At 35.7% G+C, this 27,570-nt stretch overlaps 1 protein-coding gene and 1 non-coding gene across 2 annotated transcripts; one reads left to right on the plus strand and one right to left on the minus strand.

Annotated features, from left to right (window-relative positions):
- Nucleotides 1-509: 509 nt before the first annotated feature.
- Nucleotides 510-27,369, minus strand: LOC110647773 (DEAD-box ATP-dependent RNA helicase 27). The gene is made up of 14 exons (XM_021801749.2): nucleotides 27,165-27,369; nucleotides 23,959-24,066; nucleotides 23,102-23,302; nucleotides 7,421-7,606; nucleotides 5,784-5,969; nucleotides 4,285-4,368; nucleotides 3,842-3,883; nucleotides 3,555-3,626; nucleotides 3,146-3,445; nucleotides 2,193-2,231; nucleotides 1,985-2,089; nucleotides 1,631-1,699; nucleotides 1,419-1,544; nucleotides 510-1,023 (listed from the first exon to the last, which is right to left on the minus strand). The coding sequence occupies exons 3-14, from the start codon at nucleotides 23,273-23,275 to the stop codon at nucleotides 847-849; spliced, it is 1,560 nt and encodes a 519-aa protein (XP_021657441.2). The 5' UTR covers nucleotides 23,276-23,302; nucleotides 23,959-24,066; nucleotides 27,165-27,369; the 3' UTR covers nucleotides 510-846.
- Nucleotides 20,059-20,165, plus strand: LOC131175656 (small nucleolar RNA R71). Its single transcript, XR_009145848.1, has one exon. It is a non-coding gene; the product is annotated as a small nucleolar RNA R71 (small nucleolar RNA).
- Nucleotides 27,370-27,570: the final 201 nt, after the last annotated feature.

The raw sequence follows: 27,570 nt of genomic DNA on the forward strand, positions 1-27,570 counted from the left end.
ACGATGAATTCAAATAGTTAATAATAAATTTTAATGAGGTTTAAAACGAATTCATATATTGATAACATTAATAGAGTTTAAATTTGAATATGGCAATTTTCGCAAGATTGCTATCCTAAAATGAAAGAGTGATTTAGAGATCAAAATAAAATTAAAATTAGAAAATTTTCTTTTAGAGATTTAATTCATAAAAATTTAAATTAATAAACTACTTATGTACTGTTTGACAATATTAATTGTTCTAGTAACTATTAGCTACTTAATAGCTATTAACTATTTTAGTAATCATCAACTATTTTACTTGCTGTTAGATATTAGCATAGTTGTTAAAACAGAAGTGTTAGGTAAAAATAACTGTTAAATGTAAAAATAATCATTTAATTTTATTGACTAATCAAAATGCTCCATTAACGTCTAAAAGTTAGGAAGGGTAACTTTTTATGAACCACTTCACTTATAAATACTAATATAAATATTATACCACCGAACAGAACAGTATAAACAGTAGCTTAATAGATAAAATTAAATTTAAATTATTTTTAATAGAAATATCAATATATAAGAACAGACAAACCGACAAATAATGAGAAAACCAAAATATGTCAAGGGTAATTCACCCTAATTTCTAAATGGTACAGTAATCAGTACCACAAAATAAATAGGGATTTTCAACCTAATTAATCCTCAAAGCAAAATTTCGCACTCGGGTGTTCAACCTCTAATCTGCTCCAACAGGCACAAATTGCAGCCTCTCCATGATCATTGCAAAGTCAGGGTTTCTATGTTTTTTTTTTTAAAAAAAAGCATAATTTTACACAAAATTGTTACCTGCTGACAACATTCCTGCTAATGTCTCACAAATTGTCGTTTATCATCTCCATCACTCTGCCTTCCATAAGGGTTGCTCTCATTGAACCCATTTTTACTCCCTTTATGCTTTTTCTTTCTAAATTTGGAAGCATTACTGTCTATGTTCAGATTCACCTTTGGTGGACAAGAAAAGCAAAATGAAGCTGCAACCGCCTGTTAAAATCCAACAACATTAGCCATTTTATTGTATGTCAGAGTATGATCTGGTAATGTTACCAAGGATACACTAATTGGAAGCTATGGCCGCATATATCTTCTAAAGACAGGGTCTTGCAATCAAATTTCCCTTTACAATTTCCTTGATCACACAGGAAATAACAGACACGCAAATTGCATCAGTTTTCGTAAAAAATGATCTCACAATTTAAGTCGTTCGTAGCAAAGTTTTCTCATAATAATTAATAAATAGTTAATTTTGGATCTAAACTTTGTTGTCCGTGAAGCAAAATTACTGGACAAACTCACTCCACACGTTATCCCACTTAAGATAAATTCATTCTCAAACACAATTGCATTTAGAATGTAAGGACAGAGTGTAGAAATGATACCTGTAGATCAAGGCGGTGGACATTAAATATGTCTTTCATAGAGTGTGAATTGTAGGCCAATACGTAGGATCGATATGCATCTTTAGCAGATTTGTTCAAATAATAGTTGTTTGCCACCAACTTCTCCTGCATCAATCCAATAGTCTTGTTTAAGCTCCTTTGCTCCCAGTTATTAGGAAAAGATAAGGTGTCAAGGAAAGCAAGAAAAATACCAGATGAGACTGAACGTTTGCCAGCTTCTTATTATCAAATTCATATTCTTTAACGGGGACTTTTGCTGCCTGGAAGTACGTACGCAGTTAGAATATGGAACAAGCAATTATAATAGCAAACTTAAATTCATTAATTATTTTCCTCTTCAATCTAATGGTTACCAGACTTCAAGCTCACTTGTTTGCTTTTTAATTCAGGAGGCAAAACCCCCAAGAAAGCATTATGGTCCTAATGACAAGACATCCTCTATAGCACTTATTGAAAAATAAATCAAATAATCATTTAAGGAGGTGTCCACTAAATAAAAAAATAGGGAGATGCAAATCAGCACCCCTGCTAGGATTTTACTATACCTTCAGATAGCGCAGAAACAGCAGCTCTTCTGGAATCAGAAAAAGCAGGGCATTTCCTTTCGCACCTTCTCCACGGGCTGTACGGCCAACCCTATGAATGTACTCCTGAAAGTGGTAATTTCAATCTATATATTAATGCACACGTGAATCAAAATGACATTAAGGCAAACACTTAAAACATGTTAACCAGGAAAGCTTAGGAAGGAACCTTGGGTTCATCAGGAGGATCATACTGCACTATCCAGTCCTACATGAAAGGAGGAAGAGAAAGAGATTCAACGTTAACCAACTGATAAAGATAACTCTCATGGTATGCTTCTAGCCGAGATTAATTAGACTAGTTTTCTTGATAAGGACCTCTGCTAGTAAAACTCAAATCTATCTTACCCTCAATCCATCTTTGTAAAGATGGTTCATAACAAAATGCTAGACTAACCTACTGTTCTGAATCTTTTTTAAGTAGGCCAGCTAATGCTAGATTAGATGTTTGCCCTCTAATAACAATACAAGGGGGAATGCATAGCCTCTGACAGAACTCCATGTTCAAAATTTTAAGGCAAATAATTTTCCAAACTTTCCCAAAAGCTGCTCTAGATTTGTAAGTTGTAACTAATTGCCAAAAACTTTAGTTCATTGGTTTTCAATGTAACAGCATATGTCCACTAGAGGAAAGAAAATACTAAGCGCACATTTCCATACTGTAATACAACTACTGCATCACAGTGTTATGCTCCATTCATTACAAACATGCTCTAATTTCATTAATTTCAAAATCCCTATCCCTTGCCTTCTGCACTGAATTCCTACTGATTGACAAATTTCTCCATTATTTAAGAAACATATTGCAACTACAAGTCTAAATTCCTACATTAATGTTATTAAACTTCTCTAGAGAGTGACTTAGGAGGCAGAAGAAGCAGTTTGGCTTCTGCAATGAGCAACACAAATTGCATGTATGCAAATATATAAAAATACAATATTGAAAATACTGACTAAAACGATTCAATAACAAACGCCAACAAAAAGAAACACCAAATTTACCAAATGTAGTATACTGAGGTCACCATTACAACAGTTACAAGAGAGAACATTAAAAGCATAAGAATCATAGCCAGAATAGCAAGTCATGAATCACTTGAACTCTTGAAGAAAGATGCATACCACAGCAGGAATATCAAGTCCACGAGCAGCAACATCAGTACATAGCAAGATCCCCTTCTCTGCTTTGCAGAAATCAAAAAAGGTAGAGGTCCGTTTCTGCTGCTTTTGTTTTCCATGGATATCAAGGCATTCAACCTGAATGTATCTGAGAAGTTCAGAGTGGAACTTGACCGAGTTACATGAAGAGAAGAAGACCATCACTTTCTTCGATAAATTCCTCTTCAGAAATGAGTAGAGAAGAATAAATCTCTTGGCACAATGCACTACACAATAGCCTTGCTGCAACCCTTCATTTGTGACCTACAATGCCCAACATCTTTTAATGGCAGATTTTTGTGCTTGCAAGCATGCATATATAAGGTATGCATTCATTACAGACGACAACCCAAATGACCAATAGTATACCTACCTTAGTTCTTCCATCATCCACATCAACATAGATAGGAGTAGTCTGAAATGACAAGCAGGCAAGATCCTCAACCTGCGAGTTAATAAAACAACCACTATATCAGCAAGGTCAACTAGAAAACAAGACACTAAATTTCACAATAGAAAAGAGGAAAGTCTAAATTTTGTATTGGATTATTAAATATATCTGCAGAAAACGAACTAGTTGATTCATTTAACGCAAACATGGGTAAGTGATCTACTGCAGAAAATAAATTTGAGCCCAAAACAAAGATTCTGGGTACAAACCTTCTTAGTTTGAGTCGCTGAAAATAAAGCAGTTTGCCTACTCTGCACATTAATTAACAACCTCATCAGCTACAAAACAACAAATATTACCAAATAGGCAAATACAAAACTAAACTATCATTGCAAAAGCAGACAGGAAGAGACTACTGTCAATCAAAGCATAGTGTTGAATTTAATAAAAATCATCATCAACCAAACTCAAGTTTCAGCTAGATCAACAAATCAAGAAAAAATTTTTAAAAATCACTGAACCACTGTTGTCCTTGAATAAAACTGTCACAAGTTGAGGCAACCTACTTAATGTGACAACAATCAGCAATATGACAACACTTTACCAACCTAGTTCACCACCGCTGCTATCATTGGCTCCACGTAGTTGTATTTATACCATTCTTTGAGAGAAAATACACTATATGAAAGAGTAGATATTGCTAATTGCTTACCTTTGGAAGAAGCTTGATAATTTGTTTCATTTCTTCCTCAAAGTTGGCCTCCAATATCCTATCCGCTTCATCAATCATGAGGCACTACAAATTGATTTTTTGACAATATCAGAACATAGTTATATGTCTCAAACAACTACTTGTAGTTTTTGAGAAGAAAAAATGGTCAAGAGGCGGGCACTACAAGTTGATTTTTGTTAATAATCATATCAGAACATAGCTATATGACTCAAAGAACTACGTACAGTTTCTGAGAAAAAGAATGGTCTCAAACATATCAGCATTACTACAATTGTTTAATCATAGCAACTGATATACTTAATTAAATAGGGTTGTGTATTCAGTGGATTCAGTTCAAACCGAATCGAAATAACCAAATAACTGAAATGGAAAAAAAAAAAAGGAAAATCAAACTGAGCCAAAGTTTAAGGCAAAATCAAACCAAATTGAAACTTCGGTTCAGTTTGATTTGGTGGTTTGGGCCAATTTCAGGCCTGATTTGTAGGGCCTTTTCTAATTCAAAAAGGTAAGTAAAAAAGAACAAATTTAAGCCTCCATTTATACATTTGAGCCAAATTTAAGCCAGCATTTATCCATTTGAGCCTGCTGTACAATTCAAAAGTTACATAAACCATACAAAAATGCCCAATTCTTCCTCAAGGAATGAACAACAGCAAGTCAGCAAACTTGTGGAGGAGTGAGGAACTGAGGGTGACTAAGAGAGAAGAAAGAACACAGAAATAAGAGGACTGAGACACCGAGAGTGGAATTCTGCAACCCTGAAAATGGAGAAATGGACCAAGTTTTGGAAAAAGAAAAACGCAATAGATTTCTCAACAGAAGAGGCAAAAACCAAACATAAAGCAAGAAATTCTTCAACAGCAAAGTCCCTCAAGCTTCCAACAAATACCAGCAGAGTCCTTTGGGTAAGTATTCAAATTCAAGAGAATCAGAGCAAAGGAGGCGCAACTCGCAGTTGCAAGCTGACACAGTGAGGAGTCAAGAGAAATGGTGAAAGACATGGTGACAAGGGAGTCAAGAGAAGTGAAATTTCAAAGTGAGAAATGGTGGTGGTGACTGGCAAGGGGAGGAGAAGGACTGGAGTTGAGACAAGAGAGAGCGATAGAGGCAGCGAGAGCTAAAAGAATGAAATGAGTGAGAGAAACAAGCGATCTAATTTTAAGGTTAGGAATTTATAAACAATGAAATGAAAATGATACATTCAATCTCTCAAAACGACAGCAACATGTTCAAGCCTTTAAAAATTTTGGTTGGTTTGGTTAGTTTGGTTTTTTTCATTGAACTAACCGAACCAAAAAAATGAAATTTCTTAAAATGATAACTGAAACCAAATTAGATCGATTGAGTTTTTTCATTTAAATCAATTTCTTCTCAACACTATATACATAAGCTATTAAGCAAACAATAATATTTTTTGAAAAATAACATAAAATGTAAATCATTTAATATCACAAGGTTAAAGAATGTAGATATACTACCTTCAAGTTCTTGTATATAAATCCCTTTGTATTTTGAAGATGATCAAGAAGTCGACCAGGGGTTGCAACCAATAAATTTACCCCTTTAACGATGCGTTCTGCTTCTCCTTTTCTAGCAGAACCCCCTATGACCAAGCCAAGAGTTTGCGAGTGATATTTGAGAAGGTCCTTTGCAACAGCATGAGTCTGAAGCATTTGAATGTTGAAAACTTGAAATAAGTAGAAGAGTGTAAGAGGTGAAACTCCAAGGCAACGTAACATTCAACAGCTATGGTCATTTTATTTTGCTAATTTCACAAATAATTGCGCTTCTCTGCTTATATTATCTTTTTACAAAATAAGTACATCTTAAAGGATGAAATGATAAGAAAAAGCTGAAAGACCAAAATGTAAAAATATTCTGGAATAGCAGTAGATAGCATATGGATAGGAATATTAACAAACTCATGTGAAGTACAGATGTATATGTAAAGATATGAGGACTATATATATAATTATGTCACTGCTAGATTTTGATCATGGGACACCTCCAGGTTGCAATGGTGTCTACCGCTACCATACTGCTAATGCAATTTGCAGCTATTTTTTCACTAAGTTTATACTTGAACAATTTGACTCCATTCTTCCAAAGCCAAAATTCCCCTTCCCTATAAATATGCCAAAATTTTTTCTTTCAATTTCTTGTTATCATCTTCAACAAGTTAATTTGCAAATTAAAGCATGCTGCCAATAAGAAATCACATCACAGCCTTCTCATCCCACTAAGATCAATTACCGTTAATCACAAGTTCACAACATCAAATTGCAAGGGAAAATCAATCAATCAACTATCAAGGGATATCTTCAGCAAACTAATTAAACTTTAAAACTAAATGATAATTTGGGAAATCTTATAGCTTTTGCATAGGAAGAGTACATACCACTTAGAGTACAGCAATCAACATGCCCTAATCATGAGTAGGTTTTAAGAGGAAAATAAACTTCAAGAATCCAAAAAGCAAGCTAGCTCCAGTTATTAATTTCACTTTTTAAAACCAAAATGAAGAAAAGGCAGGAAATATCAACCATACATGTTAAGTTAGGAAAAGGGTAGAGTTTATCAAAGTCATACATGCTAACTGAAAATTTTTAAACTCAGACACTGCAGCCCATCCTCATCCTCCCTGAATTCATCCGTCCCGGCACAACTACAACATCCCATATGACACATGATTAAATTTATTTTTTCTCTGCTTATCCTTGTTTGGATTCTAACTTTGCTTTGATCAATAATGGTCAGTTTCTACTTCTTCGTAATGTCAGTAATCTTAAATGTAGGCCTTCAACGACAGGGACCTCAAACTATTTGCAAACTTTCAATGACATTGTAGCTATAAATGGTTTTCTAGTATTTAATAGGAAACACTGAGAAGATCACACAAAATGAACGTGCGCAGCTTTTAGTTTACAATACTAAACTAAAAGAGTAATAATACCGCTTGCCTAAAGATAATTCATGTGGACACTCTAGTTGATAAGTAATTATTGCATGGAATGGAAGCCAATACATGACTAACTACTAGACTGGAAGAAGTGCAAATTCACAGGAAAAAAAATTACAAAATCATTATGCCAAAAGGTTATAACAATAATTTCACCTGTATGGCAAGTTCCCTTGTTGGGCAAATGACAACAACGCCTGTTCCATTGCGAGGAGTGAAACTGACATTATATAACAACTCCACAGCCGGTATTAAGAAAGCAAGTGTTTTCCCAGAACCTGTCCTTGCAGCACCAAGAACATCTTTGCCGATTAGAAGGGGTGGAATTGCTCCAGCTTGTATCTGCAATTGCAATGAAATGTCAATTTCAAGAAACTTATATAAACACTAGGCATGAATGGAAAAAAAAAATTGTACAATTATAAATTTCATAATCCTGCTTTGCACATGAAATTACCATGGAGTCTTCCTCTACACAAAGTTATACAAATTTTTGCCAAAATAGTTATGTACAGGATATCCAACAAGGTAAATAAACATCATGAATCAAGCAGAAATCTCATAAAGTATTTATAAACTCCCAGTTGTTGGAAACAATTTCTAGAATATTAATCAAACCTAATTTGATCCCATACAGGCAATTTTATTGTTATCTCTTTTATGGCCTTCTTGCAGATTGATGCGTCCCAACCGCAAGTGCACGGGTCGTACAAGTAGTATAGAAAAATATCGATCCCACGAGGAGTTGTGTTAATGATTGAATTTTCGATATAAAAGTTGACTAAATTGAAGTATTTACGAGATTAAAATGATGAATTAATGGGTAATGGGGTGTGAAATCTAAATGTGCAAAATTAATATTCTATTCAACAATGTATTAATTAAACTAAAATTGCATCAAATAGAAATAAGCAAGTTCAAATATGGCAATATTTAAATTGGCAAATGATTAAATTCGATTAGAAATTAACAATGGTAAAAAGGCGATTCCGGAGTTCGGGATTTCATATTCGAGCTATTTTGGGATTTTAAATTGGTTATCCAATCTTGTGATACTAATGGGTTTTAAGGAGATTAATTCTTAAATCCTTTGAATTCCCTTTCGAGTGAGACAAAGAGTGCCTTAATCAAACTAATCCTACTTTCGTGGAGTTAGAATTAATTAAGACCCATTAAGTTCTTTAATTAATCTATGAATCCTCTTAATCCTTAGCCTATTTCTAGGTCTAAGTTAATTAAGTCCAATTTCCTGATTATCTATCACAAGGCCTTCTCCTTTCGGTGCTTCAACCATGGATTAAGAACATTACTCAATGGGATCCTACATTAAGCATGTCATTAAGCATACAAGAAATGAATAAAACTCATTAAGACCACAAAATATAGATTACCCAATCAAAATCCACAAAATATCTCAAATATTACAACCCTTACTCCAGAATCAAAAGTAAACTACTCACTATCCATAATGCTTACAAGATATGATGAGTTTAAATGGAAATAAAGCTTTAATCTAAGCTAAGAAGTAAGTAATTAAACACTAGAAATGTAGAAAAGTGTAAAGAAAGAAAGAAATCTGCAAATCTTAGTTGAAAATGGTGTGGAAGGTGAAATGACTCCTCAAATTCTGCTTAGCCTCCTCCTTTCTTCCTTTGCTCCTTTTTCTCCTTTTCTAAAATGAGAAAATGGGACTATTTATAGCATTTTTCTGACATGGAGCCCTAAAATAGTATGTTCTAGGAGGAATACATTAAGGGAATCTTCTGCCAGCTCATTAATGAACTCTTTATGGATCAGATAAGTGGATCGCATAAGTTATGCAAATTCCTTATGCACATTTCTACGATTCTCGTCACTTATGCGAAGCTGCATGACTTGGTGCATAGGTTATGCACAATTTCGTGAATCTGCATAAGGGAGGTGAGAATGTGCATAAGCTGTGCAGTCTCCTTATGCACATTTCGGCTGGTTCTGGAACAGTGTTCTTCCTCCTTATGCAGAACTGCATAGCTTATGCGGCAAGTTATGCACAGTTTGGTCAATGCATATTTCAGCTTGAAAACTTGTTTTTTTGGCATCTTTTTGCTGTAGAAGACACTCCTCAATGGCAAAATTCTCTTTAGTCCTTCAAAAACACCATTTTTCCTACAAAACAAAGTAAAAATTACAAATTAGTGCAAAATTGACAACTATGAAAAACTAACTAATTAACTAATGAAATTAGCTAAAAATGACTAATAACCAAATAAAATGATTATGAAATTAGACCTAAATGACTATGCAAAATGTGTGCATCAAATACCCCCAAACTCAAGCTTTTGCTTGTCCTCAAGCAAACTTTAAAATGTGATGCAAAGTTTTTAGGGGTGCCTTATCCAAAGAGTTATGAAAATCACTCATTAAGGTAACTTAACACACCTTTAGCCATACCAACAATCCATATACCCATCCTTCAAAATGCAAAGAATTTAATGCTTATCCAAGCTTTCACCGCTTAGCCATCAAGTCAATTATCATTCAAATCCCCAAACCAACTAATCAAAAGAGAGAGTCATGCTCAAAAGGAATTCTAGGACAATTGATAACCAAAGTATCTCAACATGGAATGATAGAATTGAATGAATAGATGAATAGTTTTCCAATCCCATAGGCAAATTCCCTACTCCTATCTCCACTAATGTAGCAAGTACTATCAAGAGATCAAAGGTCTTTTTAGGGATGTAGTGGGGCCATGGGGTTCAAAATGAGACTAAGAAGAAAGATAGGTAAAAAGGATTCAAAGCATGAGAATATTTTCAATTTTGAAACATAAGGTACACTTTATTATATATATATATATTTTTTATATGGGAGAGAAGAATACACAATGAGGATTGTCAAGTGCTAGCATAGTTTACAAAACACATAAAATGGAGGGACATTTTGATACTTTAACTTGTATTTTGTATTTTCTTTTGATGATTGTCCCTAAAATTGCCACCCCCAAACTCATTTCTTTTGATACTTTGGGTGGATTTCTTTCATTTTGAATGGCAATAGTGAAAAGCACATATACTAGCACTTTTACAAGGTGACAAGTATTTCTTCTCCCTTTTATTGTATTTTTTTCTTTTCTTTTCTTTTTCTCTTTTTTTTTATGTACCTAATATTGTAAATAATTATTCTCATGAAAAGGGTTGGAGTGTTTGGTTCATTGGCTAGGTAATAATAAGGGTTTCAAGAAAAATTAGGGGTAAAAAGGCTCAAAGGGGTTTGCAAGGATAAATTTTAGTTAGGAAAAGGGCCAAAGGTTTAAAATGAGAAGGTTTAAATCAATGAATGCCTAATCATCTCTCTTTTCAAGTACAAGCTGGTATTTCGCCTTGAAAGGTTTAGAAAATTTGTTCTAGGATTGGTGAGACATCATTTGACTACCTTATATCCAATAATTCCCTCTAAACACTTCCATCTCCAAATGACTAGTTGGGTGGCTTTTTGGCTAAGAAGATATAGGCAAGGGATAGACACTTCAAAACCTTGCACCTTTTAGGAAACTTTCAATCCACAAACCCAACTAAAAGGTGAGTCAAATCACTTTCATAGGCACATTTTCAATACTCAAGGGATTTGGCAAAAGATTTTAATGCATGGTGTTTGATTCCTAAAATGAGTAATGCATGAACTAAATGGAGGAAGTCTATTTGTATGAAATTTGTACAATTTCTAAGTGATGTATAATGTGTGTGTAAATGTGTAATGAATATGTATGGATGGATGTATATGTAAAATATTTACAATATATGTAAATGAAATGGGATGAGATGCTCTTATACTCAAAATGTAAAAAATAAAGCTAAAAATCAAAATGTGCACCCCCAAACTCAAAATTGGACATTGTCCTCAATGTCTCAAATAGTAGATATCCAAAACTCAAAGCAAATAATATTGTAAAAATAAGAACAAAAAGAAAGAGTTACCTGGTATGAGAATTCAAGGTAAAGGGATGCATAAGAAGCTGCACAGGTTATGCGGAGTTAAGTGCTGTCCAAAACATGTGCATAGGTAAGGTGCATAAGCCATGCAGTGCTGCATAAGAGGCAATAGATGTGGCATAGGCTATGCAGGACAGTTGCATAAGGGAAAGACAACCTGTGCAGTTCTGCAGAAGTAGCAGAAAGGGTTGCACAGGCTATGCAAAGGTTATGCATGAGGAAATTCATAGCTATGCAGTGTATACAGAAACTGCTGCATGGGAATTGGCAAGGGGAAATGTACAACCAAAGAGAAAAGTATGGAAATATAGACAGAGTATGGGCAAATATGTACAAAAAGGCAATAAGTGCAATAAAAATCAAAGAAGACAAATGTAATAGCTATTCAATAAAACTTCAAAGGAAACAGAATTTAAAAGAAACTAATTCAGAACAAATCAACAAAATCCAAAACAAAGTATAAATGTTTGAACATATTTACAAAGAAAAGGTCCTACAAGATTGAACAAAAGTAAACTAAACACTAATCTATGTCTATTGTTTTTCCTTTGTCCAAGGATGTTGCTATAATGGTGGTCGCCACTGTCGAAATGATGGTGCAGGAGGAGGTGATGGAGGTGGGGGTGGCATGCCCAGAAGATCATGAGTTGCTTCACCATTTCCTTGATTCTTTCTGCTTGTCCTCGGTTTCCATGACAAGGTCAAACAGCTTGCTCATGGCGATCCTTTAGTGTATCAAGACCATCACAAGCTTCCTATCCACAAAGTAGATATCATCACTAAGCCCGTCGAGGTAGGTGAATATGGCTTTTGTGTTGATTGGCGGTGGTGGTGTGGATGTGGTTGGTTCAGCTGTAGGAGGATGGGGCTGAGCAGAGGTAGCTGGAGTGTCCTGAGTAGGCTGAGGGGGTGGGGTAGGGGTAGTAGGGTGCTGTGGGGCTGGTGTGAAAGGTTGGGTTTCTGGTTGTGTAATAGGCTCAGTTTCGGCTGCAGGGTGGCCAGTGTCATCAAAATATGATAAATGGAACCCCTGTTTTGGTTAAGTGTGCAGATCAAAATAGGAAGTGTCCTCAAGTCTTTGGGATTGAGTGCTCTGCAGGATTAAAGCCAAAATGTTTGGCTATGACAGTGATGAGTCCACCCAAAACAATGTCACCAATGGATTTGGTGGCAATATGCAGCACATGTTCGCAAAAGAAGTAACCTGGAGACACCTTAACTTTGTGAAATGCACACCATAACATAAAAAGTTCAGATTTGCCCACAAAGACTGTAACTAGTCCTCTCGCCCAATATGGTGCTAGCCATCAACCTATGAATAAACCTAAGTACAGTGGTCAAGGATTTGGGATGTTTTGGACCTACCACAGAGAAGGTTTGGGGTTGGTTTGTTATGATTCTCCAAAATTGGGCAGATTCGGATGCCCTTATTGGCTACCTCTACTCCAAGATGTGGTACTCTAAAGAACCCATCAATTGCAAAACCAAAATGCTATGAAATTGATCCAATGATGCTCTCTATTTTGCCCCAAGCAGATAAATGTCATAATTGTCTTATGGTCTACATCATGCAAGTTGAGGGTAGCAGAGAATGAAGAAATAAACTCCAAAACTAGAAGTGGATAAACTACCTCTTTCTTATGCACAAATTCCATCCAACCCATACCACAAGAAATGCAACTACATTATCAAATAAACCCAGAGATTGTAGAGCATCACAGATATATACCTAGTAGGTTGTACCCTTCTATCTTTGAGTCTTTTGAAAGCGACTTTTGAATTGTATCGAGGAGAGGCCAGGTAGCTTTGATACAAATGGGGTTCTTTAAATCCTTTTCTTTGGAAGAAGGTGTAGAGGTGGAGCTTTTGGCTTTTAGGAGGTGGCTCCGAAAATGGGGTGGGTGGGTCTTTGCGTTTGGACAGAGGAGCAGAGGACATGGGTCGCACGGATTTGGATCGGATTTTGCGTTTGTATGTTGTTGATGGAGGTGGTGGTGGTGTCGTTTGTGGTGGAGGATTGGAAGGGGGATGTATCGAAGACAATGGAGTGACTTAAAGAGGATAGGCCGGGCCGGAATGTTGAGGGGAAAACATGGTCGATTGGCGAAGAGATGTAAATGTAGGGGGATTTAGGGTTTCGTGATGAGAGCGGATGGAGAAGATGGGAGAGAGATGGCGAGAATGACGGAAGAAATGGAGGATGAAGGGCGGTCGTGGGGTTCAAGAGTCGGGAAGTGGAGGAGGTGGGAATGGCCTTTGCTGAAAATGAATTTGAATCGGGTTGTAGGAGATTGCATAAGGAAAAAATGATTTATGCATAACTTGTGCGTGTTTCAAAAAGGATTTATATTTCAGAAAAGTGCTTATGCACAAGTGCATAGGTTATGCACTGTCCTTATGCATGTTTCGGTGACCCTGAAATGGTGAGGAGCGAAGTCATGCGGGAGTGCATAAGCTATGCACTCCCCTTATGCATCTCTCGGCAAGAATTGTTTTTCAGAAACTTGGGTCATGCAGATGTGCATAGGCTATGCACTCTGCTTATGCACTCTGCGGCAATTTTTGGGATTTTGGAATTTTGGTTATGCAGAAGTGCATAGGCTATGCACATTGCTTATGCAGGTCTCGGTAACTTTTGGGGTTTTGTTTTTACGGTTATGCAGGAGTGCATAGGCTATGCACTCTGCTTATGCACTTTTCGGCTGAATTGATTTTTTGGAGATCTTGGTTATGCAGAGGTGCATAGGCTATGCACCTTCCTTATGCATCCCTCGGCAAGAATGATTTTTCTGGGTTTTTGGTCATGCAGAAGTGCATAGGTTATGCACTCTGCTTATGCAACCTTCGGCAGAATTGGAGCTGTGGAATTTTGGTTATGCAGAAGTGCATAGGCTATGCACATTGCTTATGCAAACTTCGAGAGAGAAAATGAAGGATTTGAAGTTATGCAATTGTGCATAGGTCATGCACTCACCTTATGCAAGTTTTGACAGATATGAATTTTGACAAAATGAGGTTATGCAGGGTTGCATAAGCTATGCACTCTCCTTATGCACTTGCAATAAAGGTGAAAAATGGCAAGAATTTTGGTCATGCAGGATTGCATAAGCTATGCAGTTGCTTATGCACAAGTTTAACAAGATCAAGAATGCAATAGAACATGGATAGCAAGTTTGAAAGATACCCTGGAATGATGAAATATAATTCTATGAAGCACAAACCATGAGAAATTTTCACCAAAAACACATCAATATATTCAAAATTCATCAAAAGTGCATCACATAAGCATGTAAAAATGGATCCTACATAAAAGACCTTTGAGAGCTATGCCATTTTGACTCAAATTCTGCAAATCAACATTTAGCACATAAAACTCCATAAAAATCTGTATAAAGTTGCATCAAACCACAAATGAGAAATGAAATCTCCAAGATTTGCCAAGAAAATTCAACATTTCTACTTTGAATCCTACAACCCAAAGAAGCTCAAAACTGCAAAAATGACTCACTTACCACCATAATATCATTATAAGCACAAATATTAGAAAATTACCCACCCAACCTCACCAAAAACACATGTAATCTGCTGCAGATTCTATTGTTCTGTTCTGCATAAACCAGATAGCAATTTCAGCAGTTCACCAACCTTTCTCCATTGATATACATCCAACTTCATCAAAACATGAGCCATTTTGCTGCAGACACCCCTTTTTGCTGCAGAATGTACATTTCCTCTGCATGAACTAGATTGCAGCTCCTGCACAGATTATGCAGCAAAAGCTTATCAGTTCTTTTGAAGGACTAAATTTGTCAAGTTAAGAATTACTTCCCCAATAGTTCACCAGCCCTTCTTCATTGAATTACATCTACAAGAGACAAAATTTAACAATGTCAAAAATTGAATTTGGGGAGATTTAAGATAAAAACAAAATTAATGAAAATGAAAGTAAATCAACAAAAGCAAAATAAAAGGACTTGGGATGCCTCCCAAGAGGGCTAATTTATAGTCCTTAGCTGGACTTTTCATGAATTTCACAAAAGAGGTGAGGATTGGAGAGCTTGTAACTTGCTCCTAGTATTGGGTCTCGTTATTTAATGCTTCAATCTATGCCCATTGACCTTAAAATTCCCAGATTTTTCACTCCAAATTTCTATTGCTCCATAAGGGAAAACCTTAGAAACTCTATATGGACCAGTCCACCTTGACTTGAGTTTTCCAGGGAACAATTTCAATCTTGAGTTGAACAACAAAACTGAATCACCTTCTTTGAATTCCTTTTTCCTCAGATGCTTATCATGCCAAACTTTAGTTCTTTCTTTGTAAATACGGGCACTTTCATAGGCATCCATCCTCAATTCCTCAAGCTCATTAAGTTGTAACAACCTTTTCTCACCAAATTGCTTAAGATCAAAATTCAAGGTCCGAATGGCCCAATATGCTCTATGTTCTAGCTCCACGGGTAAATGACAAGACTTACCATACACCAACCTAAAGGGAGTAGTTCCTATAGGTGTTTTGTAGCGATCCTATATGCCCATAAAGCATCATCTAGTTTGATAGACCAATCTTTCCTAGAATTGTTCATGTTTTCTCCAAAATATGCTTGAGCTCTCTGTTAGAAATTTCAACTTGTCACGAAGTTTGAGGATGGTATGGGGTAGCTATCTTGTGCACTACACCATACTTCCTCATTAAGCTCTCAAATTGCTTATTACAAAAATGGGAGCCCCATCACTAATTATAGCCCTAGGAGCTCCAAATGCTCAAGACAAATTTTTTCAAAATTTTACTACCACTCTAGCATCATTAGTTGGAGTTGCAATAGCTTCCACCCACTTTGACACATAGTCAACCCCAACTAAGATGTATCTATTACCATATGAAGGAGGGAATGGCCCCATAAAATCTATTCCCAAACATCAAATAATTCCACTTCAAGAATATTATTTAGGGGCATTTGATCTCTTTTTGACAAATTTCCACTCCTTTGACATTTATCACAATCCAACACAAATTTCCTCACATCCTTAAAAAGATTTGGCCAAAAGAAACCAGCTTGCAAAATTTTACTAGTGTCTTAGAGATGCCAAAATGTCCTCCATAATCGAAGCATGGCAATGATGCAAAATACTCTGGATTTCCTCTTGGAATACATCTTCTAATTAGACCATCACAACATCTCCTAAAGAGTAAAGGATCATCCCATCTATAAAACTTCACTTCATGCAAGAACTTTTTCTTTTGTTGCCATGTCATACCTAGAGGTAATATTCCACAAGATAGATAATTCACAAAATCTGCATACCAAGGTAGTTTAGCAACAAGAGAGAAAAGTTGTTCATCCAAGAAAAACTCATCAATAGGGATTTCATCCAATTCTTCACCATCCAGTTTCAACCGACTAAGATTGTCAGCAACTACATTTTCAGCTCCTTTCTTATCTCTAATCTCCAAATCAAATTCTTGTAGCATCAGAATCCACCTAATGAGCCTCGGTTTGGCCTCCTTTTTACGGAGCAAATACCTGATGGCTGCATGATCTGAAAATATAACCACCTTTGAGTCAATAATGTAAGGTCGAACTTTTCCAATGCAAAGACAATTGCCAAAAATTCCTTTTCATTGTTGCATAATTTGTTTGAGCCTCATCCAAAGGTTCTACTAGCATAATAAATAGCATAAGCCTTTTGTCCTTTCTTTGACCAAGAACAACCCCAATTGCATAGTTGCTAGCATCACACATAATTTCAAAAGGTAGGCTCCAATCAGGTGGTTGCATGATTGGTGCAGTGATGAGAGCTTGCTTCAACCTGCAAAAGGCATCCAAACACTCTTGGTCAAATTCAAATGGTGTGTCATTACTTAACAAATTAGACAAAGGTTTAGCTATTTTAGAAAAATCCTTAATAAAGCGTCTGTAGAACCCGGCGTGTCCTAGGAAACTTCGAATTCCCTTGACATTGGTAGGAGGAGCCATCTTCTCTATCACTTCAACTTTGGCTTTATCAACCTCTATTCCTCTGTTAGACACCAAATGTCCAAGCACTATCCCTTCCTGAACCATGAAATGACACTTTTCCCAGTTTAACACAAGGTCAGTATCTGCACATCGCTGCAAAATTTTAGAAAGGTTAGCTAAGCATATATCAAAAGAAGATCCATAAACAGAAAAATCGTCCATAAAAACCTCCATTATGTCTTCAATGAAATCTGAGAAGATTGCCATCATGCACCTCTGAAAAGTGGCTGGTGCATTACACAACCCAAATGGCATCCTTCTATAAGCAAAGGTTCCATATGGACAAGTAAAAGTGGTTTTCTCTTGATCATTTGGATGGATAGGGATTTGAAAAAACACGAATATCCATCTAAATAGCAAAAGTAAGAATGCCTAGCTAGTCTTTCCAACATTTGATCAATGAAGGGAAGTGGAAAATGATCTTTTCTAGTGGCAACATTTAATTTTCTGTAATCTATGCACATTCGCCAACTAGTCACCGTTCTAGTGGGAATTAATTCATTATTTTCATTTTTGACCACTGTCATTCCACCCTTCTTTGTGACAATATGTACCGGCTTACCCAAAGTCTTTATGCGAGATGGGATATATGATCCCTGCATCAAGCAACTTCAAAATCTCCTTTTTAACAACTTCTTTCATATTTGGGTTCAACCTCCTTTGATGTTCAATAGATGGTTTACAATTTTCTTCCAAACTGATTCTATGCATGCAAAAATGTGGGCTTATTCCTTTAATGTCATCTATGGTGTATCCCAAAACTTTCCTAAATTTTCTCAACACTCTTAACAACTTATCACCTCTAAAGTACTCAAGTTTGCATTTACAATTCCTGGATAAGTGTTATTAGTGCCAAGAAATTCATACCTGAGCTGAGAAGGAAGTTGCTTAAGTTCTACCTTAGGTGCATCTTCTTCCTTGAATGATGATTGCTTAAATTCAGCTTTTTCCTTTTGTGTGAGTTGAAAAACTGGAGCAGAAATGAATGGTGGACTTCCCTCTAAGTGTTGAGTATATGCAGCTACATGAGGGTTGTCATAGTCTATGCCTCCTCCATGAACCAAACAATTTTCAAGTGGATCTTCTGGATATTTCTTTCTGAAGTGTTCTTCAACCAGCTCATCAATAATATCAACTCTCAAGCAAGTATCAGCTTCAGAATGATGCTTTTTCATAGTGTTATTGATATTGAAAATTAACTGCTCTTCACCAACTCTAAGAGTAAGCTTTTCTCCTTTCACATCAATCAATGCTCCTATTTGTAGCTAGAAAGGGTCTCCCAAGATAATTGGAATATTAGAATCTTCCTCCATGTCCAAGATGACAAAGTCAACGGTATATAGAACTTTCCAACCTTGAGGCACATTCTCCAAAATCCCTTCATGATACTTGATTGTTCTGTCAGCTAACTGAAGAGAAATGTGGGTTGGCTTTAGATCTCCCATGTTGAGCTTTTCATAGATAGAAAGGGGCATAAGGCTAACGCTGGCCCCTAAATCACATAGAGCTTTTGTAGAACAAGACTCTCCAATGTGGCATGGAATTGAAAAACTCCCTGGATCCTTAAGCTTTGGAGGAAGTTTCCTCTGGAGGATAGCACTACATTCTTCTGTCAAAGCTACAGTTTCATCATCTTCAAGTTTTCTCTTATTTGAGAGAATTTCTTTCAAGAATTTTGCATAAGAGGGCATTTGTGAAAGAGCATCAACAAAAGGCACATTTATGTAAAGTTTCTTCAAAACCTCTAAGAACTTCCCAAATTGCCTATCAAGCTTGGCTTTGTGAAATCTTTGAGGAAAGGGAAGTTGTGGCTTGTAGGGCTCAGGAGGTATATACTTCTCTTCTTTTTCTTCAAATTTCTCCTTACATTTTTCTGCACTCTCTTGTTTTCCACTCTCATCAGTTCCTTTCTCATTTTCTCTCTTCTCACTGTTTTCACTCTTCTCATCATTTATAACTTTACCACTTCTTAAAGTAATAGCTTGACAATGCTCTCTTGGATTTTCTGGTTGACTTGGAAGCTTTCCAAAAGATTTGGCACTTGAGGAAGATGCTTGTTGTGCAATCTGGTTTTCCAAAGATTACATTGTGTGTTTGCATTTGTTCCACCTTGCTTTCACCTCTCTCATCTCCTCATCATGCTTATTTTGATTGGCAAGAATCATTGCAATAAAGCTTGATGGTGGAATTTCGTTCTTCTTTGTTTTGGTGGGGGTTCATATTTTTCTGAAAATAGGGCAATGGTTGCCTATATTGTTGATATGGAACGTGACTTTCTTTGTTGTGGTTGAAAATTCTGATTTTGAACTTGATTTTGCTGATTGCCCCATGAAAAGTTGGGATGATTCCTCCAATTTGGATTATAAGTTTGAGAATAAGGATTCCCCATTTGCTTGTTTCCATAATTACCAACATATGCCGCTTGTTCTCCATAATCTACTCCACAGCTGGTAGTTTCCTCTGCATAAGCCACTTGTTGTGAACTTCCAGCTGATGATGTTGAACTAACCAACATACTCAAATCTTCCATCTTCTTAGCAAGGACATTTGTAAGTGCATCAAACTTTGCATTAATCATGTTGAATGGATCAAGATCATACATCCCAGCAGCTTGCCTTTTCTGAGTTGGAGCTGGTCCTCTTGGACTACTCCAAAGATGAGTATTCTTTGCAATTTTCTCTAATAACTCATAAGCTTCATCTTCATGCTTAATGATGAATTCTCCTCCTGTTTGAGCATCAATAATTCCTCTGATTGCAGGAGTGACATTTGTGTAGAAATTCTGATTTATCATCCATTTTGGAATGGCATGATGTGGGCATAATCTTTCCAATTCCTTCCATCTCATCCATGATTCATAGAGAGTTTCATCTTCTCTTGGTCTGAAAGATGTCATTTGATTCCTCAGCTCTTGAGTTTTTCCAGGTGGAAAATATTGTGCAAGAAATGCATCAGTTAGTTGCTCCCAATTTGTAATGGAGTTGTGAGGTAAAGAATCAAGCCAATCCAATGCTCTATCTTTCAAAGAGAATGGGAATAGCTTCAATCTTGCTGCATCATCAGACACTCCAGGTTGTTTTTGCATGTCGCAAATCATAGCAAACTTCTTCAGGTGTGTGTGTGGATTTTCAGAAGGATGTCCTCCAAATTGAGAGTTTTGGATCATTTGAAGAACTCCAAAATCCATTTTGTAACTGTTCGCATCAATCCTTGGTCTTGCTATGCTCTCTCTCAAGTCATCAAAACGAGGAAAAGCATGATCCATCATACTTCCCCTAGGCACGTTTGCATTAACAACTTCTTCTCCTTGGGCTTCATTTTCATTGTTTTGACCATTTCCAGCATTACCAACACCAATTCTAATTCTTTCATCAGCCATATTTGCTTCAATTTCGGTTTCTCTCTCAGCTTCCTTCCTTTTTCTGGTTTCTTTCTTGTTGGCCTTGCAAAATTTCTCAATTTCAGGATTGAAAAGTAAGGTTGTGTCACTTGAGCTTCTAGCTCTTCTCATAAAAGATTAAAGTACCTGAAAAAGAACAAACAAACACAAAATGAAAAGATAACAAAGATAAAACTAAAAACAACTAAAATAATCAAGAATTCAATCTTAAACAAACAACTCCCCGGCAACGGCGCCAAAAACTTGATGCGTCCCAACCGCAAGTGCACGGGTCGTACAAGTAGTATAGAAAAATATCGATCCCACGAGGAGTTGTGTTAATGATTGAATTTTCGATATAAAAGTTGACTAAATTGAAGTATTTCCGAGATTAAAATGATGAATTAATGGGTAATGGGGTGTGAAATCTAAATGTGCAAAATTAATATTCTATTCAACAATGTATTAATTAAACTAAAATTGCATCAAATAGAAATAAGCAAGTTCAAATATGGCAATATTTAAATTGGCAAATGATTAAATTCGATTAGAAATTAACAATGGTAAAAGCGATTAGGAGTTCGGATTTCATATTCGAGCTATTTTGGGATTTTAAATTGGTTATCCAATCTTGTGATACTAATGGGTTTTAAGGAGATTAATTCTTAAATCCTTTGAATTCCCTTTCGAGTGAGACAAAGAGTGCCTTAATCAAACTAATCCTACTTTCGTGGAGTTAGAATTAATTAAGACCCATTAAGTTCTTTAATTAATCTATGAATCCTCTTAATCCTTAGCCTATTTCTAGGTCTAAGTTAATTAAGTCCAATTTACTGATTATCTATCACAAGTCCTTCTCCTTTCTGCTTCAACCATGGATTAAGAACATTACTCAATGGGATCCTACATTAAGCATGTCATTAAGCATACAAGAAATGAATAAAACTCATTAAGACCACAAAATATAGATTACCCAATCAAAATCCACAAAATATCTCAAATATTACAACCCTTACTCCAGAATCAAAAGTAAACTACTCACTATCCATAATGCTTACAAGATATGATGAGTTTAAATGGAAATAAAGCTTTAATCTAAGCTAAGAAGTAAGTAATTAAACACTAGAAATGTAGAAAAGTGTAAAGAAAGAAAGAAATGCAAATCTTAGTTGAAAATGGTGTGGAAGGTGAAATGACTCCTCAAATTCTGCTTAGCCTCCTCCTTTCTTCCTTTGCTCCTTTTTCTCCTCTTCTAAAATGAGAAAATGGGACTATTTATAGCATTTTTCTGACATGGAGCCCTAAAATAGTATGTTCTAGGAGGAATACAATAAGGGAATCTTCTGACTCATTAATGAACTCTTTATGGATCAGATAAGTGGATCGCATAAGTTATGCAGTCCCTTATGCACATTTCTACTGATTCTCGGGTTACTTATGCGGTCGCATGACTTGGTGCATAGGTTATGCACAATTTCGTGAATCTGCATAAGGGAGGTGAGAATGTGCATAAGTCTGATCTCCTTATGCACATTTCGGTGGTTCTGGAAGCAGTGTTCTTCCTCCTTATGCGAATCGCATAGCTTATGCGGCAAGTTATGCACAGTTTGGTCAATGCATATTTCAGCTTGAAAACTTGTTTTTTTGGCATCTTTTTGCTGTAGAAGACACTCCTCAATGGCAAAATTCTCTTTAGTCCTTCAAAAACACCATTTTTCCTACAAAACAAAGTAAAAATTACAAATTAGTGCAAAATTGACAACTATGGAAAACTAACTAATTAACTAATGAAATTAGCTAAAAAAATGACTAATAACCAAATAAAATGATTATGAAATTAGACCTAAATGACTATGCAAAATGTGTGCATCACAGATTGATATTGTAAGCAAGTTCATATACTACACACAGGACAGAAGAGATCTAGATGATGGAAAAAGAAACTTAGCAGTCACACCTTTGCAAAACGCAAATCTAATTCCAAGTTTAAAATTCAAAAATAAAATGAATCACATTATTCTCCAAGAGATGTCCATATAAACCTAGAGACAATATATGAACAATAAAATCTCCAAAGCGGACATGCTATAACCAACATAGTGCATATAAATCTGGCTCATCAGAAATTCAAATAACATCAAATTGAATGAGATCTCTTTGCATTGATTGCTTTCTTATCTAAATAGGAAGGCCTACATGGTTATCAGTAAAACTTCCAAGTTCAAACTGAATGAGGCATCAAAATTTCTAGAAAACTTCCCTAGGCAAATAACTTTGGCATTCCTCAGATATTCAAAAGTTTCATTCCAACACCCTCTCCTTTCTCTCCCAAAGAAATTTTCCCATCAAGTAATCAGAGAATTAAACTGATGATAGACCTCATTAGACACAGCCAGCTAAAGTAAGCATAATCTCAATCTTCAAAAATCAAATCAGTCATTCAAAATGAGAGAAAAGGAAACAAATACCTTAGTCAAATACTGAAATCCCATCTCCTGAATAGCCTTGAGAGTAGGTTCAGATAATCCTAAAGAGTCAAAGGACTCTACACTCATAATCCCACTCTCACTCTTCACCTTTTTCTCCGCCTTCTCCCCATCCTCTTCCTCCTTCCGCTTTCGCTTCGGCTGCTCATCAGCCATAGCTACTTCCACTTCTAATTTGGAATTCTAGGTTTAGACATAAACAAACAAGAAATAGACAAAATATAAAAGAAATCAATTGTAACTATGGATGCAACAGCTAAATTGGATATAATTCCGTTCTCCAATAATCTGGTGGCCAGAGAAATCAATCAATGATTTCTACTCAATCAAAGCAACTTAAGAAATCAAGTCAAGGCAAAACTGCAGGATTTTAACCTAAAAGTGCAGAAATGAAGATGCAAAACAGTACGATTTAAATATTAAACTGCAGCAATTCAATGCAGAAGTGCAAAATTTAAAAGATCAAGGATTGTTTTAGCAAAAACTGATCCTAAACTATACACCATCATGAAATCCCACAAGAGTTGACAAATATGGATCATGGCTTAGCCCTCTTACACAGTAATTTCTGCTCTCAAGATGAAATTTGTGAAACTAGTACTTGTTACTTAGTTTTGTGAAATCCATAAAGCTGAAAATATTTGGATTTGCATCAAAATTAATAAAACAATTCAATAACAGAAAGAAGGATAAATTTCTATCCAAAAATTATAATGGTTGCAAAATAGAACTATAAATCCATGATCAACTAATGACAATAAAGAGCTAAAAGTGCAGCAATTTTTTCTTTTCTAGGTGCAAAACTAAAGCAAGCAGATTGAAAGGAAACAGAAAAACACCTGCTTATGTTTAAGATAAAGAAAGAAGAGGACAGAAGCTACAAGGTCCTTGTGTGAGAGAACAACAGCAATGGCTCCTACAGTAAGGCCCAAGCTGATACAGTTGCACTGCAATGGGACAACATAAGGATAAGAATGAGTATACTACATTACTACACAATTTTAAACCTTGAAATCCATGGATAACCCACGTCTAATGTACAAATGAGAAATATATGAATCATAGTACATAGTATAAAATTGCGCTGAAGAACCTTATTGCTTTGTAAAATGCACCTCCACTGAACTTCTGATGACTAGATCTTTTCCCCTTACAGTTGGATCCTAGTTACAAAATTTGGATTAAACATAAGTTGCTAACTTTCTAATAGCATAATAATGTGTGTGTGTGTATATATATATATATATATATATATATATATATATATATGATAGAAAAAATTAAAATAGCAAGGCATTTGTGAATTAATGAAATTTAAATTCACACCACTAATTAAACTCACATGTGGTAGGCTAAGCTGACAAATAAAATAAGTCCAGTCAACAGTGATACACTATAAAATAAACGGGCCCCTAGATGAAAGACAAATGTATCATGTATACAGGAAGTCGGAAATGTTCATGATGTGAAGGGGTTATGAATAAGAAGTATGCATACCCTTACGAAGAGATCGCTTGCACTCTAAACAACCGACGGATGAGGTTGTATCATGATCATAGGTCATAAAAGGGGTCGTGTAACTTCTGCCCGACCTAAACCTTAGGCCCAATCTATAATACGGCCACCCTAGGCCAGATTTCACCTTCAACCCTGAATCAAATGAGGGCACCTAACTTGCCTTAATGTTAATAATGCCCTAGTGAGCCAAAGAACGGAGAGAATCACAAGCCCTATTCCTGATAAATAGTATTTACAGCATTCCTTCACCTTAAAATAGATAAGCCCTACAAGGTAGCCTTGATGCAAAGAACTTGGAACAACAGAAGACTTATCTGATCTAGGATACGACGCCCTAGTAAAGTCAGGGGATTCATTAAAAAGACCAACACATGACTTGAGGAAGTATGATCAGAGATAAAAGTGGAGTTCGAATCCAAGTTCTATTTCCATCCAACTGGTTTAGGTCAAAATATCTCCCGCCAACAAGTCGGCATAGTCGCTTACCTCAAATGAGCAGGTCGAATGGACTATCTACTATGTCAGTCTGACTAATCATCCATAGCTATTGTCGGCTTCTATATGTCATAGCTATTATTACTTTAAAGATAACCTGATTGAACTTTGAAATAGATGTCATTGATTTAGACAGCCCACTTGTAGTGGATTTACGCGTGTCACATAAACATTGGTTGTCCAACTCTGTAAATACAAGTCCCCATAACAGGAAGGGCAAATTTTTACTTAGCTTTCATCATGTTCCAATAGAATTCTCCCTAGGGAAAGCTATTGTGAAATTGTTCCACAGCCAAGTAGTCGTACTAAGCCAAAGAATACACATCCATTCATATTGTCCCAAACCCATTAGCCACTTGTAAATACCTCGTGTGACCATCAATTCCTAAGTTATCAAAGAAATTTGACAAATTCAAGCAGATACAACAATAAAGCTAATAAGGTAGCAACTTTTTGAAATTGTTGAAAGGCATACATTGAACTAAAACTTGGTTAAAGAAAACTAGCTAGCTATGACTAATGGATTCGAAACTAAGAACATATGCCAATTGATAAATTCATAAATTTCTTGATCATAACCAATTGAGGTGCCAATAGTTTATTTATAGGCACATTTTTCAGACTGAACCAATCCCTTTCACTATGGCAAACTACAAAACCAAAGCTGAAGCTTCTCTCAGTTAAACACATATTGGTTAACTGAATTTAAACAGAATTTTCAGTTTGTGATATTAAAAACTTTTAAAGTTAATTATGGGTCTAGCCCAACTTTATACTTGAAGTACCACAATGAACAGAATGTATCAAATATGCTAGCTAAAACCTACAATCAATAAGTGCACAGTTCAATTATAAGCTAATGAACATTGAGATTGCTAAACCTCAAATACCACCTAGCCAAATAACATAATTAGGACCTTGAGCTCAAACAACTTGGAACAATCACTATGTAATTGATAAATTCCCAAATTTTTTGTCAATTATACTTGCTTTTGTTGACTTTATTTCTTAGAATTTTCTGGAAAAAGACTTCTTAGAATTTTTAAACTGCTAAAACAACTAAATGGAGCAACAAAATGTTGTCAAGAAGGCGATTCTCCAACTTTTGAAAAACTGCACACACAGTTACTTGTATGCATGAACCAGCAGAACCAATGTTGAACTGTGCAGGTACTACCGGGTAGTGTACCTGCAAAATTCAGGGTACCCAAACCCAAATATATTTATAATATACAAAACCGTTCAAAACCCTATTAGAAATGACCTTTCACTACTTGTACCCATCCCAAACCCCGTTTATCATTACCCACATAATACCCGAACCTGATTTTTTTAAAAATAGTTTTGCTGAAATTTTAATCTATGATAGATTCATGGGTCAAATACCCATAGCAGAACCTGAACCCAAAAAATAAAAAATATATATATATGAAAAAATTTAAAATTTTTAAAAATTAAATAAAAATAATACTATAATTTCATTTCATACATTGATTTCATGAATTAAATCATAAAAGAAATTTATAAATAAAGTTAAAAATAAATGAAACAAACAATATTAACTAATTAAAATGAAACATAATCAATCCAAGTTTATCAAGTTCATCAACATTATCATAATCATGAAACATGAACAACATTAGCAAACATAATTACAAAAATAAGGAGCATTGCTATTTGAAAAAATAGTAGTGGTATCTTTACAACTCTCCACAGCTTCATTGCTATTTAATGTTGTTATCTTAAATATACTAAATACAAATTAAGAACGAGAAAAGTCATCACATGAAGCAGAAATATAACCTTAAAGAAATATTAATGCTCAAAATAAGTAAAACAAGAATTCATGTGTTCAACAAACATACTGTGAAAAACAAGACCAGGAAAACATGATTGATAATCACTCAATTCCTTTTAGCTTAAGAACAACTATAATCAACAAATTGAAACCAGATAAGCCATTTCATAGGAAAAAAAATCTAAAAAAAATAGAGCCAATATAAATGCACAAAAGTTCCATTTTGAAACTAACCTGCCACGTTGTCCCGACTCCTGAGCAGCGGCCGAGAGAGATGCTAAGGGAAAGGCCTTCCAGATACTTCCTAACAGCCGAGAGAGCGCCTGACAGAGAGGAGTTCCAGGTCTGTAACAGAGAGTGAGGCCGTGAGGGAGGGAATCCAGAAGGTTCAGAGAGGGAGATGGGGGGCGGCGTGTGCTTGAGAGCAAGGGAGTGTTTGGTTTATGTGTTGGGTGGGTTCAGTGATAGTCGATAGACATTAAATACTTAAATTGTAAATTGTGGTGTTTGATAAGCTTAAAAAATGGAGTTGATAGCTGATGGGTAACTGATATGATACCATCATATCACGGGTTGTTTGAGTTTGGGGTTGATCAACTCTCAGTCCGTGACAGGTGGTATCAGAGCATTGGTTTGATAT

Source organism: Hevea brasiliensis, chromosome 17 (assembly GCF_030052815.1).
Source record: "Hevea brasiliensis isolate MT/VB/25A 57/8 chromosome 17, ASM3005281v1, whole genome shotgun sequence".
In the NCBI taxonomy this organism is placed as follows: Eukaryota; Viridiplantae; Streptophyta; class Magnoliopsida; order Malpighiales; family Euphorbiaceae; genus Hevea; species Hevea brasiliensis.